An 18,681-nucleotide genomic window follows, 5' to 3' on the forward strand; every position below is an offset into this window, starting at 1 on the left:
GGCATAGACGCCCGCCGCCCCTTTCCCGCCCGGCGCGGGGGCCGGCGGCGGGAAGGGCGCGCGCGGGGGAGGGCGGGCAGCGCCAAGAAAAGGAGCGAAACGGCCCCGCGCGGGCGGGAGCCCCGTCCCGCGCGCCCGACGCCGCGCACCGCCCGCCCGCGCGCTGATTGGCCGGCGGCGCGGCCGGGGCTCCCCGGCGGCCGCGCCTGATTGGCCGGATTGTAAAGCGATGTCTGAGGGCGCCTGGCGGGAGCGGCACAGCTGCGCGCCCCCCGCGCGCCCCGGCTCCGGCCGCGGTGAGGGCGCGGAGCCCGCCGAGACTCCCACCCCTCCCTCATTCCCCCTCCCTGCCCCGCTCCCTGCCCGACTGCCCGGGAGCGCAGCCCCGGCTCCGCGCTCCCCTCGCGTCCCGCCGGGGACGGGAGCGGCTTCTCACAAGGGCCGGGCTAAGGGCGCCTTCTCGCTTTGCAGATGGAGGTGAGCGTCCTGGCGCTGCGGGATCTGGCGAGCGCCCGGCCGGGGCGGCGGGGCCGCGCCGAAGCGGCCCAGAAGGTGAGCGGGCGGGCGCGGGCACGGGCCGGTCGGTGCCCGGCGCCGCGAGTCCCCCTGCACGCGTTGCGCCGGAGCCCCGCGCCGGCCCGGGCACTGTGCGGAGAGGAGGGAGGGATGGAGGGAAGGAGGGCGGCGGGACCGGCGGGCGAGTGCAGGGCCACGATCCAGGAGGCTGGGAGATGGCTCGGGCCCTGGCTCGGGCTCCTCTCGCTCCCCTGGGCAGCGTTTGGGGTTTGCCCATCGGACCTACTCTGCCCTGCTATGCTGGTCTGCACAGCAGCATCTTTCTTACCTGTGAGCACTTGGAGCACTGGGGTGTCCAACGCTACCCTAAAGATAAAGGGACAATCCAGTGAAAGAACTCCGAGTCATGCCACCCTTGTCAGTAAGTGAAATTATTGCACTCTGGCACTAACTCCTAGGGAAACACTTCAGCTTTCACCTAAGTCAAACTCACTAAGTGATCTCAAGCATCCCAATGGCTACCAATGTGGAAAGGTGGTGGGCTCTTGTAGAAACACACCATTATAAAGGTAAGAACCACCAGGCCTAACTTGACATGGGAATTGTATAGTCCTGTTATTTAGCACCACTTTGGCTGTGCATATGCACATGTCCACTCTGCTTGCCTTCTGGTCTGTATACATAAAGCCGTGTTCTCAAGTCAAGAGGCTGAGCAGGGGCCACTCAGGAGAAACAAGCTCATTGTTCCCCTACTGCCTCACCAGCCAGGAGACAAGATATCTAGTCTTGGGCATAACCTTGCTCAGTAATGTCTCCTGAACTAGATGCAATTCATGACCTGCTGTCCATGCTCCGTCTGAGTCCTCCAAAGATCACGTAGTTCTTGTCAGATTCCACTCCTGTTATCTCAGATTTGTTTGAATTCTTGCTTACATAGTAAGTTCGTTAAGCCTTTCCAGTCCTCTCATAATTGTAAGCTATCTCTGCTTGGATCAAGGTCAATCTCATACTTGACCAACTGCCCTTGCAGTTTTGTGTGATACAGATGGATGGAGATGGTGTAGCATTGCAGCTACTGAAAAAATAGGGAGAGAGGGTAAAAGTGTTTCTTACCTTAGTAGGTAATCATGATAGTAGGAAATAAAGATCTGAAAAGGAGTAGACATGCTTCTCATGTGGAACCACTACTTTTTTCACTGTGATATTTGCGCAAACATCAAACTTTGTGCTGAAACAGCAGCTTCAGTTGCCCTCACTGCAGTTCCATTACCACTAGCGACAGTGAACAGGAACTTGAGGGGAAGGTGGACTTTCTCCATTCCTTAAGTGTTGATTCACTGCCAAATGTGAAATTGCGAGAGTATATTGAGTGCCATCATGATGTGAACATACATTCTAAGAAGTACCATGGCCTCTAAACTGACCCCTAGTTATCACAGTATAGTAAGTTACAACTGGCTGACTGTTAGTTGTAAAATGAGATGTATTTATTATATCCTTTTGGGTCACTCGTAGATGAACATATGCAGAAGTGCTCTTCATCAGTGCTCAGAGAACAATGCTTTTGATGTGCCAAATTTGTTTCCAGTTTGAATGCTACAAAACCGCTCCTAGTAAAAGCCAGTTTCAATTGTTAATAAAACTTTTTTCTGCTTTCTAGCTAGACTGTACGTTTTAGGATGATTTTTGGCATCACCTATTTAAATATCTATTTCAGCTAGTGAACAGTTAAATTACTTCAAAGAAAAGGCAAAACTTAGGAAAGTTCTTGCAGCAAACCAGTATAACTTAATATTTAATATTAATTGGCTTTTTTTGCCATTTCTGAGTTGGATTTGTTGCAGCGCAAAATATCCAGCCTCAAAGTTGTCATGTTAGACTTTTAAAACTAATTTTGAAAAAAATGAAGCTGAACAGGAAGACTTGCTCAATTTGAGACCAAAAAGCCACAGTTACACTGAAGAGTTAATAACTTCAAACCTGAATTTTAGATTAAAAGCAGTTTGCTGTGTTTTCAAAGGCTTCATTGCCCATTACAGCAAATTATAAGATCTTCTAGGTTTCTGATGATAGTCTGTTCAGTTTGCTTTCTGTCTCACTTCACTCAAGGTGCATACTAAATCTAGAAACCGCTGAACAATATTAGCTAGAGTTCCAGAAAACAGTGTCCTGTTTATAGGGCATTAAGAGGAATTAAGTGATATCTGAACTATCTAAACAGAACATTGATTTCCCTGGGCAAGAAGAAACAGTGCACCTTTCTGCATGGGTATTTCTGGAAGTCCTGTTCTGTACCAGGCTTAGGATATTTGGGTCACAGTTTTTGATATCCCTCAAAGAAAGCCAGTACGGCATCCTGTTTACTTAATTCCTTGAATCTTCATTAGCTATTTACACTAATAGACTAGAGTGAAGTAGTGTTTCTTGTTGCTCAAAAAACAGATCTCAGCTTAAGGATACCACTGATGCTTCCTTCAGTCAGTCCCTTGAAATGAGTTGATCTGTAGTGATAATTCTTGAAGTAAGAGAAAGGGGTAAAATTGGGTCCAAAGATGAAATATGAAAAAAGTTTGATTGCAGCTAGGGTCTGGAAGGAGTTGAGCTTCATTCAGGGAATGATAAAGATCAGCTGATGAATTAGACTTCTCCTTCTAGCAGCTCTTAGCTGTAGTCAAGGAACAGTTACGAAGATTTTCTTTGTTTCTTTGAGCAGCAGATAGTGCAGATGCAAAACTTTTCTTGCTTGCACATGAAGTTACATCCACTTCAGTTTGACATTTTGTGACAGTTTGAGCTGCATCCCCAGCATGGCTTTTAACTAGAGACCTTTCAAACAGAATAGTGTGTTTTCTTGAGAAGTGTAATATGAACAGTGCATTATTTCAGTTTTGCTGCGATTTGGTGATTTATGTTTGTGGGCAATGATGTCTTGTAATAACAGTCAGAGTTTAAAAGCCTAATAGGCCACAAATTGCATTCGTTGACCTCCGGTTCTGTATTTCAAGGCAGTATCTCATATACACTTCCTGCAGTACAGCAGCATGTAGAATATTTTACCACTTCCAACAAAGGCAGAAGAACTGTGCTAAATATATCTATGAGTATCAAGGCATGAGTCACTACAATTACCTTCATAAGAACGGTGAAATTGATTGTTGGAATGTTTCCTGTTGTGTCTAAAGAACTCTGTTTTTAATAGGAAAACATATTTGATCGATCCAGGATGGCCCCAAAGACTCCAATTAAGAATGAACCAATTGATCTATCGAAGCAAAAAGGCTGCACGCCGGAAAGAAATCCAATTACACCTGTTAAGATCATTGACAGACCTCAGCCTGATCCCTGGACCCCTACTGCTAACCTGAAGATGCTCGTTAGTGCTGCTAGCCCTGACATGAGGGACAGAGAGAAGAAAAAAGAGCTCTTCAGACCCATAGAAAACAGTGAGCAGAGTGACACGCCGGATTCATTACAGGTGAGACTCAGAACACAATTACCTTATGTTCAGTTAGGAATCAGACCTTCCTTAAATTGTTCCTCAGCTTTCTTCCAAGCAATTCTTTGCTTCCTTTGGAAAACTGCAGAATTATAAGACACTCCCAAGGACAGTTGCCTACACAGCACTGGCTGAGCAGTAGGACATCAAAAGACTAAAAGCAACTGTCTTACTAGTAACTGACCTGAGACCCCTCAAGAGCCTGAATATTACTTAAAAGGACAGTGAAGGAAGTAGAGTTTAAATGTTCCATTTTCCCTAGTACTTCTGAACCACATTAGAAAGTAAATTGCCAGATCAGTTTTAAACAGGCATCATTTTCAAAAATAAATTCAACAATGGAAGAGCATGCTTTTCAAATCTTATACCTTGTCCACAACAACCCTGCAAAGTGGTCAGCTGAAACCTTTCTCCCTCTTTCCACCCCAGCCCCCAGACTAGTGGTCAAGTGTTAGGAAGATTTTTACTTGCTGAGTCTTGGGCAATGCAGGTGTTGATCCTTGTCCTCACTTTGGGAAGTCTGTCCCTGGAGAAAATGACATCAGGTTATAGTAAGCATCATTACAGTTTTCTTCCTTCGTACTCTTTTTTTGTTGCAACCACTACTTTCCCTCTCCTGGATTATTTCCTGTATAATACCCTTCCCTGGTGATTTCAGTGACAGGAAAATAGTTCAAAGGTCCCCCTACTGAGAAGCATCATTTGATAGGCCACAGATCACACTGGAAGTGTAGTTTTACAGCAAGTACAGTGATTACAGTAGTCTAGAGAATTCTGCATGGTCATAACGAAAGATCATTCCTAACATAGCATCCAGTAAGTAAAAAATAGTTGATGTTAAAGATTACTTCGTTACTACTCCGAGCTGCTAAGATCACACAGCATTTTTGGGGTGACTACTATAAGGAGTTCAAATATTTTCTAGTTAATAAAACTTACACTTAATAATCTTCTTCGCTTAGAAAGGTAACTTACAAAAGAAGTAGAAGTGTTACTGTAAGAATACTACTATTTTGATACCATATAAAACTCAAAGAATTCTATCAGAAAAACAGCCTGCCACAAGGTCACTTAGTCACTAGCAAAGGACAGTTTGAGATCCCATACACAAGGAAATGTGGCCACCATCCTCAGCTTTTCTTTGCCAGAGGGCAAAACTTATTTTCCTGGTTTTGACACAGAAGAAAACCCCAAGGTTACCAGAAAAACCCTCCATCATTCTCATTTTGTGATAAATAAACATACCTCTTTGTACATTCTTGGCATCACAGTTTTGTTGGGTTTTTTTTTTGTCCCTTCAGGGACAGAAAGACCATATTCAGACCATCTTACAGAATTCCTTAACGTAACAGTTTGACTGAGTTTAAGGTTCAAAGACCAGGTAGTGCCTTTTATAGTCTCTTAGCATTGTACCCCCACCCCTTCCCCAATCACTGGTCTCTTAAAGTGATAAAGTCACTATGAAGGGCAGCAAAAGCTTTTGAAAGGTTTTGCAGGAACTCTTTGATGTCTTCTGCATCTTCTGGTTTATTAGATCCAGAATTGTTTGAGGGAATATTCCTTCTCCTCTCAAAAAGAAGTACTCTTTTCAAGTCGGATCTTACCATCTGCAAGTCTTGGGTTTTTGATATTACTGTTTTTTTTCCTTATGCATGACTGTTATTTCATGATAGTGCAGATAAGAGTTTTTCTGTAGATATCTTGTGTGATGAATTAAAAAGAGCTTGCGTGTCACCCAAGTGCTCTGTGCTTGCAAGAAGTCCATGGTTTTTTTCTGTAATAGAAAATCTGAGCTGAAATATTGCTAGCATCTGAAATATGTCTCGCTTGACTATGTCTTGCTTTTAAAGCTCTGCACTAAAGGGTTAACATTTATTTTTTAACAGTATGATATAGTAGACGACACCACGGTTGATGAATTTGAAAAGCAGAGGCCCAGCAGAAAACAGAAAAGCTTAGGACTTTTGTGCCAAAAGTTTCTAGCTCGCTATCCAAATTATCCATTGTCAACAGAGAAAACTACCATTTCTTTGGATGAAGTGGCTTCAGTTCTTGGTATGTATACCTGCAAAAATGGGGTAACTGATCACCTAAGGTAACCCAACAGGTGGGCCTTCCAAAGATCATCTTCTAACAGACTACATTCAAAATCTGCCTTTCCCATGGTCTGGATGCTCTTTTAATCATACTAATGAAGAGCTGGAAATGCCTAAAATTCCTGAGTGTCTTTGCTGCTTGTTAATGCTACCATTTTGAAATCTGCTTTCTGACAGTACTTTTCACTGGACAAATCTTGCCTCCAGCTGTTTACCAACTCTGTGACTTTCTTAAATATTCAATTTATTGAACACTGAAGGACTCAAGAGTTGAAAAACCTCTGAAGGAGGACTTAAAACGACAGATTTTGTCAAAATGAAACATTTGCAAACTACTAGGTGTAGGAGATTACTTGGGTTTACTGCCTGACTTCTGCAATATGTCTGACATTATGCCTTCCAAGATCTCATGGTTCTCAAGGTTATCTTAGGTTTAAATGATGTCCTCTATGACTCTGTTAAGAAAGGCCTTGAAATACTCATTTATTTGCCTTGGTAATGGGAAGTGGAAATAGGATAGTATTCAGATTAGGTAAATAGTTAAATTACTTTTAAAATTAATTATTCTTTGGGATTTTGCAGTTACTCCTTTATGTGTTTGCATGCGATGCTTGTGCTCCAGCCTTGTACAGCTGAACGTGAATGGTTCTTTATTTTGTGTTGGAAGTGCCGTTACCTTGCTTTCCTAAATGGTAGAAACTTTCTTTTAAAACTTATTGTTGGGAATTTTGCCTCCCAGGAGGGGGCGTGTTTGTCCTTCTCCCTTTGTTTTCCTTCCTTGCTTGCTTGTATCCACTTGCCTCAGTGACAACAAAATTACTCACATGTTGCTGCTCTCTGTGTAAAAAATGATGGCTGTGATACAGCTTTTGCTATGAATGTATATTGCTTTGTTCACTGAAGAACTATGGAAAGGCCACAAAGGGGGCTATACTGCTGATGCCCGAAAAACACCAGGATATGTGTAGCACTCTTGTTTTTCCGGAGTATGTTTCAATCCAAGATTTCCACACTCTAAGAAATACTCATAAATTGTTTCACCTCATTTTCATATGAGGCTGGTAAGTTTTATCCATATTCTTCAGAAGGGTAAACAGATGCATCAAGACCTTGCATTCCACAGGGAAGTCTTTCAAAACCTTTCCCCCTAGCTAGCGCTTGTTCTGCTCTGCTGATGTTAACTCTTAGGGCATTTCAGGTGCAGATGATGCCACCAGCTTATAGTGCCCTGTGTTACATATAACAGCCATGCTTCAAACAGCACGGGACATGAGTACTTGGAACAGTGAGCAGAGCCACCAACCTGTTCTTATTCGGTCCCCAGGGCCTTGCTCATCAGTCAGGCTGAACTCAAGTTGGGCATATTTCATAGATTTCCTATAGGTGTAGAACCAGCCAGCACCAAGGACTCATTTCTGCTGCATTTGGGAACAGTGTGTCACATCCTACACTGCTTTGCGCTCTGTGAAGCTTTTAATGCTCCTTTGCTTGGTACTTGCTTAGCAAGTAAAAGTAATTGTGCCCTTGGAAACGCAAGTGGAGGACCACGCTCGCACTAGTTCCTATATGAGGGCTTTTATCTCTACACCATGTCAGTGCCAGGCTCAGACCCTTTACTGCCCTCTGTTACACACAGGCTTGTGCACAGTTGTGTGTCTGAGCTCTGAAGCTCTGTCAGGAAGGGCCAAAATGCTCTGAAAACCTCAAGGCAGTCTGGGTAGGTCTTAGTGAGTGAGGCTGGGCAGACTGCAATCAGTTCTAAACACAGTGTAAGTGCTTTAAACTGAAGCCGTGGCTGGATGGGAAGTTAAGAAAATAGACAAAGAGCAGCATACAATGAGGCTGGCCACACATAAATCAGGTCTTAATTGTGCAAATACGGATGTGTCCAGATGAATAGTGAAAAATGTGTTGTGGACACTCAGTACTAGAGAACAGCCAGTTCTCTATTCACTTCTGCTGAACAGCACATTAAATCTGATGAGCATCTATGTCTTTCCTCCCCAACCTTAAAACAGGAGTTGAACGGAGACGAATTTATGATATAGTGAATGTCCTGGAGTCATTGCACTTGGTTAGCCGTGTGGCCAAGAACCAGTACTGTTGGCATGGCCGGCACAACCTCAGCCAAACTCTGAAAATGCTTCAGGAAGCAGGAGAACTGCAGTATGGAGAGGTAATGACCTTCCAGCACAAGGAGCAGGACTTAGAGTACAAATTTGGAGAACGGAAAAAGGAAACTATTCCTCATTCCCAAGACAGACCATTACTGGACTTTCCAGAACCAGATTGCAGCTCTGGTAAGATAACTGTTGAGTGTGATAGTAGACACAAACCTCTTTCTCACTTTACCATGTGACTTTTTCCCTTGTTTTGCGTTTAAATTAAATAATTAAAAATTATCCTTCCCAAAAAAGTGCTGAATTCACCATGGAGGGTGCAGAATTCTTCCTTCTATTTTGTCCCTAACATAGGTCTCAAGACAGATTTTTCCCTCTGTGCTAGAAACTGGCAGAACTTCTACTAGATACTCTAGTTCTTTACTCACCTGTACCTGACAATAAACACTTTATCCTGCCAGAAGGTACCATCTTCATTTGTCCACTGTTTCATGCTGCCCATGTGACACATAATGGTTTAAGTTACAAAGTCCATTGGAGTCACAAAATTATAGTGGCACAAAACTGTGTAACATAGCATAACATCAGCCTTGGAATCTGACTTTCTAGAAGCTATTTCTGCAATTTTTATTGCCTTTTGAAGAGGCACTTCTGTCTGCATTACTCAGCTGCCTTTCGAAAGATTTCTGCTTTCTGACAAGTAAATACTTTGCTCCTTTTGCGCGTGAGAAACCTACTTACTAGTTTTCTGGCTGTGATGGATGACATATGCTAAGAGGCTTGGGTATTATTTGTAACACAGCATCTGCAAACAGCAGAAAGGACAAGTCATTGCGGATTATGAGCCAAAAGTTTGTCATGCTGTTCCTTGTCTCCAAGACCAAGATAGTCACTCTGGACATCGCAGCAAAGATACTGATAGAAGAAACCCAGGATACAGTGGACCACAGCAAATTTAAAAGTAAGCTGCCTAATGAGAGGCAAATCAATCAATCAGTGAGTAAAGAAAACAGGGGCATGTTTGGATTGACACCAGTAAGTAACAGCAAGAGCGGGTCGTGAATCTTTTGCTGAAGTATGGTTTGGGATTTTTTAATTGCAAGTGTCAGTTTGTGAAAATAGAGTTTGGTATGGGGAAGAGTCACTTTGACAATTATCTCCCAAGTTTTAGCTTCAGAATGAAGGAAATTATTTTTTTTTTGGTTAATTTTTTCTTTCATACTTAAACCCCGTTTCCTGTGTTGCTCTGAATGATGTTTCAGAACTTATTGAACTATGATGTTTAATTTGATGGAAATAATTCTCTCCTCTGCAGAAATGTGCTACTTTTCCTTTTTACCCCAGAAGTCTTTCACAGCTGGATGGTATTTTGCTTTTCAGTTACTGGGGGTTAGTACCTCGATCCCTTGGACAACATGGAAAAACTCAGCATTAGTAAATAATTTTTCTAAGATAAAGACTTTTATTTTAAGTCTTTAAAGTACTTTTAAAATAAAGTACTTGCACTTCAGTCTTAAAATTCTACCCCAAATATCAGGAGAAATGTGAGGAGTATAACTGAGCAACATGTGGGTATCATAGTCAACTCAAAGATGTTGTTTACTAGAGTCACAGAGATTTTTCTGAATGTGTTACAATTTTTAAAAATTATGAACATGTGTCCTCTTTGGATCAGCTGTGCACTCTTGTGCCTCTTGCCCACAGCTTGTCTTTACCCCACGTGGAGGCAGCTGCCTTTTCTGGGAAAATTGTTGGTGTAATCATTCCCTAACCTATTTCCATCGAAATGAGGTAGATGAGCTTAAACCTGAGCAGCAAACATATGAAGCAGCAGTGACAATCAGGTGGGAGCTGGCATGGCAGGCTTCATAGGAGGTGGCCTAAGTCCATCCCAGTTTGATTTTACCCACCTCATTTGTGAAAGCTGTGGTGATGTTCTGGAATGAAATTACTTATATACTGTATCCATTGAAACCTGACTTGTCTTAACTATTTCTGCGTTTTGTTGTTAGCAAAGGTACGAAGACTGTATGATATTGCCAACGTTCTCACCAGCCTAGGCTTGATCAAGAAAGTTCACGTCACTGAGGAACGAGGACGCAAACCAGCCTTCAAGTGGATTGGGCCTGTGGAATTCTCTGGAAAGACTGGTAACTTGTGTAGCTTGCACTTATTTTCTTTTTGCTTTGACAGTCCCTTCCCAAGTGGTAAAAGTTGCTTTCCATGTGGAAAGAATGGCTCAGCTTTCATTGTGTACCCTGTGATTATTAACTGCTGCCAGCTCAACATTGGCCCTTATTAGACTTGGCGCTCAAGAGCTGGGAGGGATGTTGAAGGGCTGTGGAGGGATGTTGAAGGATACTGTGTCTACTGACTCAGATAACTGTATGCATGACTGTAGGAATTGTAGAGCAATGGCAGATAATGCCAACGTTTTCAAATCTGGGTCCACAGCTTTTTTGGTTTGCAAAATCTCAGTAATTCCATTACAATTATACAGTGAATTATTGTCTTTGTAAGGGGACTTACCAAGGTAGAGCAGGGCTGTTTCTTGGAGATGTCCCCTTGTACAAAAGGTTTGTCTGCAAAGAATGAGGCGGTGGGACAGAGCATCTCTGTAAGCTGATGATTCTTGTCTGGAAGCCAGAGCAAAGGGAAGCCCTTTGGCTTTGATATTTGGGTCAGGCCAGTGCCAGCACCAAGTAAAAGTGAAGGATAATGTTAATGCCATCTTAGTACCCTTTCTCCTCCTGGCTACTATGGAATGGATAGGAGGGAAGCCCTTATCTTGTCTACTGGTGCCTACTGAGCTCTAAATCTGTTTCAGTGTTGTGGGGTTTGAGATAGTATGGAGGTTACCTCTTTCCTTAAGCCCAAGTTTGGTAACATGGCAGAAGCCTAAATGAGTTGTGTTGCCTGAAGGACTGTTGTACAAAATTATGTCCCTACAGATGAGGTGAGAGGGCATAGCCCAACATCTGATTCTCTGCCAGGGACAGAGAGAGGAGCCTGTGCCCAGATCTGTGCTACTGGAAAGCAAAGGTTTACGCGTCACACTTCATTTAATGGTGCACAACCTTTTGAAGGAACCAGAAGGAAGGTCAGCTCTGAGCCCAACAGCCCACATCAAGAGAGGCAAGGTAACTAGTAATGAAACATGTTCTTTTGTGTCCCACTGTATCTGCTCAAATGACAGCCCACCAATTTAAGGCGCTTGATTGGCTGAATCAGTGTAATTAAATATGTGAATTACTCCTGGGAGGTACCTATATTTCTATGTCCATGTGATGATAAGATTTGTCTTTTAGACCTTCCAGTCAAGTGCCTGAAGTTAGATGAGGTCAATCTGGGCCATATTGTCTTAAATCTGCAGTTGGTTTTCTGGTAAATATTTCTGTTCTCTACTAACTGCAACTATACTACGGTTTCTTATGTTAAAATTTGGCATAGATAAATGCTTTAGCCACAAAATGCTTGTTTATTTTATGGTTCCTAATGTAATGAATTTTTACTGTAACAATCTAATGAATAGTTGTTGAAAAAGATAAGCAATTACAGGGCTTTTCACAGTCCCCTCTTATAGGAAATTATGATGATGAACACCTCTCCAAGTGGGACTGAGAGTTCTGAGTGTCTTGCAGGTTCTGGCTCTAGGTGATTAGTGGATGTTATAAAAATGTCTCAGGACTGAAAACTTATAGCAATTATTTTATATGGCCAGCATCAAAATACGCTTGGTAAACTGAATACCTCTTTGTTCTTTCAGACGGTATTGTGAATTCAGATGAATATTGCTCCAAAATGATAAATCTAGCAGCTGTCTGCAGGCAGAAAATAGAGGAAGATACTAGGTAGGTTGGTCTTAACTCTTGTCCAGTTTCACCTTTGTGCTTGTCATGCTTAGTTTAAGGATAGATTCCAGAGACTGAGATAAAAAAAATTGCCAGACAGTCTCGTTATTACTGTTTTAATACTGACAGGTGTCAGCATGGCAGATTTTTTTGTGGTCATTTTATACCCACTTGTACTTGTACCACCACTGTTGTTTCGCTTCTGTAGTTCTTTGTATCATGTATGTTTATATAGGTCATCCCTGTGTCCTTTGACCTGTTGTCTATATAGGCTGAGCAAATCATGATTCTGTGGAAGAGCGTCTCTGTTTCTCATCTGTCTTCTCTATACCTATCTCTGAATTCATTTGTGAATGATTGACTCTCATCAAGTGCAGCCAAAAGCATTATTGTTCCACCAAAAGCCAGAGAAGTCTGCTTCTGTGTAATTAGGAATAATAAAAAGTGACCCTCCTTGTAAACTGTGTAGAAATAGTGGGGGAGGGGGGGATTTTTCCACATTTATGTCCAAAATTGTACCTGTTTGCTTCTAAGGATAAAATAGGGGTTTAATTTTGAGCTAAATGTTTTTCTTCTTTTCATTACTGTTTTTTTTAGGAGTAAAGCTTGTGGCACAGAAACTATACTAAATTCAGCAAGGAATTCAAGTATAACCTCACCTTTCTCCCTTATTCCGGTTCCTGGGGACTCTGATTTTTGTGTTAACCCTTTGCCTCAGGCTGTTTTCCCCGTGGTTCAGACAGAGGTGCCAAGCCTCTCACTACCAGTTGGCATCAGCAGCCAAGCTCCACATCCTTCCATGCCTGCAGCTTCCAAAACAGAAAATGGAAAAGCTACTCTGGTTCCCAACCAACCCTTTTTGTGCTTCCCATCTTCATCCCTTTTTATGTTGTGTGGTGGTCTTCTGGAAAATAACTTGAGCAAGACCCTCCCCACTGCAGGAGACAAGAGAGACAGGAGTGCTGAAGCTCAGGCTGCTGTACCTCCAGCTGTCTGCCAAAAACGCAGCTCCCACAATTGCACATCACCCTCGTCACCTGCAGATGATGAAGAGCCAGCTGCTAAAAAGCAGACTATGGAGCAGAGTGATCTGCCCCTCTCACTTGTAGTACCCAAGGTAAAGTGAATTTCGTTATCACTTAGGTTTTCTCATAGTGAGGAAAGACTTTTGCCTAAGACAGTGTTTTCAGAAGTGAAAACTCACTACACCACTCTTGTTAGAGATACAAATGCTGCCTCCCACATGTTAAGAAAATTGTAAGGGAGCTGTGTCAGGAAGTACAGGTGTTAACTGGGAGACATTTTCACATTACCAGGGGAAAATGGACTGTGATTGCTTTGCCTAGTGATGTGATGCTCAGCTGCTCTTTGGAAGCAGTGTCCTGATCATTGTCTTGAACAAAACAGTTTGTCAGAGGGGAAGAAATCAATGTAACTATTCCTTCTCATCTTCCTCTGTTAGCTTGGGCTTTCCCAGACAGCAGCAGCATTGCTTATTCTGCTGAGCTATAGCAGATATTATTTGTACTTTCCCACTACTCTACAGCCTGAGTCCCTCTCTCTCAAGTTCGGTGTTGCCCACATCAGACTGATGAGAGAAAGATGATGGTGAAGGTGATGTGTAGCTGTCTCAGGGTTCTTTTAACTACTCAAAGTAGGGGTCAGGCTCAGGGCCATATCATATAAGCCATTTGAATGTTCGATATAAACCATTTGAAACAAATGTTTTTCCTTATCAATAAAAAAATAATCCCAGAGATCAGGTATTTCTTACCTAGTGTTTCCAAGTACTGAAAGCGAACTATAGCAAAGGGCACAGGGCTCAGGCATCACTAATATGGCTCTTCAAACCCTCAATCAAAATTTCTGACTTGGTGATTTGCTAATCAAGTTTGTGCTGCTCCTTTGCAGATACTCATTTTATTCCATAGGTGAGGAAGGTGCATGAGAGGCATTGCACTGTGTTTGTTCAGTTTGGACTCTTTGTTTACACTTTTGTTTTTGCTTAGGAGCCTTTTGAGTCACCCAAAGCTGAATCTACCCCAGGAAATGGCTGTCCCTCTGCTGTACATCTAGAAACTTATCATCTTGACCTCGCAAGGCCTGCTGCTCCAGAGGCTGCAAGCAAGGAGTCTTTAGATTGTCAGGAGCAACAAAAACAATCTCAGAACACAGACCCTGATGAACCCCCTCCAGGAAATGAGCATATCTCTAAAGAAAATGCCAATCAACCTTTCCAACCACAATATCTTTATTTTCAGCCTACCACTGGTAAGGACAGCCAAACCTCTGTATCTGTTCACTGAGCAAATATGGTGCCCTACAAATGGGTGAATAAGTCTATATTGGGCACAGAAAACCTGACAGCAGTTCTCTGTAGTAGTTTAATAGCTCTAAACTATCTTGACTTCATGTGAACTGCTGCTTCTCTGAAAAGACAGGCATTTTTCTGAGCTTCTCAAACATTAATAGAGATAATTAATGTGGGTTTTGCATGCTTGAATTGTGGGCAGCAAAATGGACACTTATCCAGCATTCAAAACTCAGAGGAGCTGGAAATCTAGGTTTGGCAGTAAGGTGACCAAAACAGCAGCAGCATCCCCCTGAGTGGATGAATTTAGTCACCTACAAACTTTGTACTGTCTTGTAATATGCATCATCAGGATAACCCCCCAAAAACCAAGGCACTGCAAGTGTAGCCAATCCTGCTTGTAGGACACTGTAGGGATAGAGGGGAAGCAGCTGAAAATATTGCAAGAGAATTTTGTGTCCACCATGGTTTGTGTCTGTGTTTGTGTGCAGTGAAAGACTGTTTTGTTGGAATAGGACGTGTGGCAGATTGCCATGACTGCTGCTTTAGTATTTGATTCCCTTGTGGCATCGAGTGAGGTCTATGGATATGACTTAGATGGAGATGGTCAGTTTGAAAATGCTGATCCTGGTGTTTTGGAAGGTCAGACAAACTGGAAGCCAGAGCAGCTTCTGTTTCAACACAGTATTTCAGCTGTTTTCAGAAAAATTAATGTCTTTCTGGTCTGTCTTTGTGGGTGTCTCCCATCTCTTGAATTGGGTTTAGTTTGGGGTTTCTTTCTCGTTAAAAGCAACGTATATGTTTTCATATATCAGAGGATATGATTCCTGTTAGTGAAAAAAAGAGTTTGTTTAGCCAGGATGTTGCTTTTAATTGAAGTTAGAAGCCGGAAACAGCAAGATGTGTGTTGTTGGTACTTAATATGACCAGAGTAAATGGATGCAGGTACAGTGAACAAACAGTAGGGGGGGAGATGGAGGAAGGTGAGGAAAAGCAGCTGGACAGAAGAGTCAGGCGTTTGTGACAGTTTTCTTCCTTATTTTTTATTATTTTTTGCCATAGTTTACTTCCTAGTCAGACTTTTCTTTATTTTCACACCTTTTTCCTATTCTGGATGAAGTTACAATAATTTACTTCCAATTTGTCAACTGTATTAATGCTTTGTTTTATCTCTCTTTGGTTTAGGATTAAGCAGTTTTAATTTCCTGTTCTCTGCAAACCAAGCCCCTGGTGCTGTAAACCTGGCTTCGAACCAGTTACCTTCTCTAAGTGTACCCTGTGTCATGGTGCCATCAGCAGCCTTGGCTTCCTTCCCTCTCGTCTGTTCTCCCTCATTCACCAGTCCTCTTTCCCCAGTTCCCGATGGTTCATTCTCAGCTGGTGCCTCCTTGAATTGCAATATGTCCAGCCTGGCATCAACAACCCCTGTTTTCATAAGCACCACAGCAGTGGTCACCCCCAAGGTCTCACCTGCCCCTTCTGTGGATCTACAGCAACCAGCTCACCCTGCTCTGCACCTGAGTCCTGTGCTTACAAGATCTTGCAGTGCTGTTAAACTGGACTCCCCCGTGTGTGTGGGGCACCCAGTGACCCTTCTGAAGCTGCAGCAGGTAAGAGTGAAAAGTGTGAGGGAGTGATGATGAAAGACACATGCCAGGTCACAGGGCCTGAAGTCACTTTGTGCCAAAGTCTGGTGCTGCTGTGTCAGAGTGGTGAGCTGGCACACTGAGAGCTGGTGTCTTCCACTTAGTTTGTGTGTGTCCATCTGTAACAGTGGCACAGGGCTTGGGACAGTGTTGAAGACGTAGCTCAGCATAGCACATCTAGTCCTGAGCAGTGAAATGGTTAGTTTCAAAACTCTTACAGGAATTTTAAAATCCCCCAGAAATCTAAGTCAGTGTTTTTTCCCCATTTGACATTATCGCTGCGTGTTATGCAATGGCTACAGAAACACATTAGGTGGATAGAAGAACTGGTTGTCAGAATTCAGGAGTCAGTTGGCTGCAACACTTCCTCAGGTAGTAGTGTCCTGGGTTACCCCCTCAGCCCCATTCTGATCTCTCTTCACTACATAATGGAAACGTAACAGCAGCATCAGAACTGAGGGAAACCAACTATTCTTGTGGTGTTTGTTCATATTTTTTATACAGATATTTTTAAAAATTTACCATAGAAACGGGCTCTTGGGTAAAAAAATGAGAAATGCAAAAGTGAAGGAGGACTCATTTATCTGAAATACAGTGGGTGACACAAAACACTCAAGCCACACTGCGTTACCTGGGTCTTTACAACTATTAGCAGTGATATTTTGACACTAATTCAGCTTACATTCTTAAATCTGTGGTTTGTTTTCCTGTTGTCTAATGCAGAGACAAGCAGGTTGAACATTTGGAAGCTTTATGAACATTACTTTATTGTTATCTTGTTTGAGCTTTAGAAAAAGGCTGTAATAAGAGACTGGTTGGCAGCCAATATTATTACAGATACTAACACTAGAGGTTACAGTAGATTGGCACCTAAAAGAGAAGTGGTCAGGGTTTACAAGACTAATTTTTGATTTCTCTTGATGCTAACAAATAACAAAAGTGAGTAAAACATCAGGGAAGGGAAAGAGCCATTTAAGCTAAAAGACAAGATTGGCATAAGAATGAATGAATATGAACTAATCATGAAAACATTTAAGTCAGAAATAAGATAGAGGCTTTCATCTTCTAGCAGTGATGTACTGGCATACAGTTCCAGAACAAAAAGTGGGGGCAAAGCCCATAGCTTTTCATGTGGAGCTTCTGGAAGGATGTGTGAGTGGTTCTCTCTAGTAGCAGGGTACAGGGATTAATGTCTCCCAGCTGTCCTCTGTTTGCGTGCTTGCAATGTAGGCTTTGAGAAAACCCTGCTGAATCACTTTGGTTTTGTTTCACAAATAGCCTTCATCAACTCCCCTCACTCCCAAGAGCATTCGTCCTGCACATCATGAGACATTTTTCAAAACTCCTGGAAGCCTTGGAGACCCTGTGGCATGGAAGAAAAATGAAGGCAACCAGATCAGAAGTGCCAGCTCTGTGCAGAGGAGACTGGAAATCTCTGGTACCAGCCCTGACTAATGCCACTCTTGGTGAAGAGTGGACGGATTGTCTTAGGACCCTGTATTGATTATAAGAGAACAAACTCTTACCTGGCAAGAGGAGCACGTTAAAATGTCACCCCTTTCGGCATGCTTCCCCATGTACCCACTGGTTCTGTTAACCATCTTCTTCACAAATCATCCTTGGTACTGAAATCCTTTTACTGAATTGTTCCTTCAGTACTGATTTGAATTCAGATTCTGTGCTTCACACAGCCTTGTGGGCATCAAATTTTATTTGGGATTTTAATTCCATTGCTGTGAGGAGATGCAAAGAGATGTTGGGGTCCCCAGGGGTTCTTTATTTGTGGTTTTAAGTGAGATGTCTAGCACTTATCTGGGGTAAGCATTTTATTTGCATGTACTCTACTTACCCTGAGTAAATCTGTGGTGAAAATGATAAACTTCTGCAGTTGTGAGAGCAACTGCTTCCTTGGTTCTAATCTGTCAAATCCTGCCTCCGCAGTGGAGCCTCTTGCTATTTATTTTTTATGTTGGAGTGGGATTAGTGCAAAAAAGGATTTTTGCAGCTTCAGAATAACAGATTTTCTCAGGGTAGGATTACTTGAATGTCAGTTGGTTGTTGTACAATTTGCCCAGCACTTGTGGTTAGAAAAACCTAATAATAACACAGTATGATTGAATGTATGCATATGAAAAATATTAAGACCAAAATAACTGTGAATGTTAACATTTTTATAGTTGTGTTAATGAACTGTTATTAGTCCTTGGGTTGTATTTTTCTTTTACTTCTACTCTAAGCAAAATATGCAAGTTAGATGTAAAGAATACAAAACCTGATTCCTTAAATAGGTTTGACAGAATAATTTGAGTGACAAGCCACTGAGAGGACTGTGCTAAGATTTCATCTCCTGTTTAAATATCTAGTCTAGACTTTATGACCAAGGACCACTGGTAAGTCATTAACCACATGATTAGATTCAGTCTAACCTGAGTCTACTAAGTGCCTACGTAGCTGTCTACTTAAGGGGTATGTGCTTAAGTGCCTAACTCTTCACTTACAGGAATTTCTTAGTATTTGAGCTAGTTAATAGAGCATTTGAGCATATTGGGAAGACAAGGGAGATCTTGTCTATCTAAACTATAAAAAGAAGCTGAAAAGAGCAGGAGCCTCAAATTTTGAAATTACTATAAAAAACTTTTTAAAAT

At 42.4% G+C, this 18,681-nt stretch overlaps 1 protein-coding gene across 2 annotated transcripts; it reads left to right on the forward strand.

Moving 5' to 3' along the window:
- Nucleotides 1-277: 277 nt before the first annotated feature.
- On the forward strand, nt 278-18,240 carry E2F7 (E2F transcription factor 7). 2 transcript variants are annotated; one of them, XM_027668001.1, is made up of 13 exons: nt 278-296; nt 472-477; nt 3,716-3,991; nt 5,899-6,067; nt 8,127-8,408; nt 9,031-9,189; nt 10,241-10,378; nt 11,180-11,368; nt 11,995-12,079; nt 12,677-13,196; nt 14,089-14,350; nt 15,576-16,000; nt 17,315-18,240. In XM_027668001.1, exons 2-13 carry the CDS (start codon nt 472-474, stop codon nt 17,489-17,491), a joined length of 2,688 nt encoding a protein of 895 aa, XP_027523802.1. In that variant the 5' UTR covers nt 278-296; the 3' UTR covers nt 17,492-18,240. The 2 variants fall into 2 exon arrangements, with proteins under 2 accessions (XP_027523802.1, XP_027523794.1); XM_027667993.1 differs by having other exon boundaries at nt 289-296; nt 472-552.
- Nucleotides 18,241-18,681: the final 441 nt, after the last annotated feature.

Source organism: Corapipo altera, unplaced genomic scaffold (genome assembly GCF_003945725.1).
Source record: "Corapipo altera isolate COAL_440 unplaced genomic scaffold, ASM394572v1 1, whole genome shotgun sequence".
NCBI lineage: Eukaryota > Metazoa > Chordata > Aves > Passeriformes > Pipridae > Corapipo > Corapipo altera.

Bases quoted from the DNA above. Each gene is read 5' to 3' on its own strand.
- E2F7 (XM_027667993.1), top strand. From the start codon at position 472: ATGGAGGTGAGCGTCCTGGCGCTGCGGGATCTGGCGAGCGCCCGGCCG. The intron at 8,409-9,030 runs GTAAGATAACTG...TTTGTAACACAG, and splicing joins AGAACCAGATTGCAGCTCTG to CATCTGCAAACAGCAGAAAG. The intron at 10,379-11,179 runs GTAACTTGTGTA...ATGTCCCTACAG, and splicing joins GGAATTCTCTGGAAAGACTG to ATGAGGTGAGAGGGCATAGC.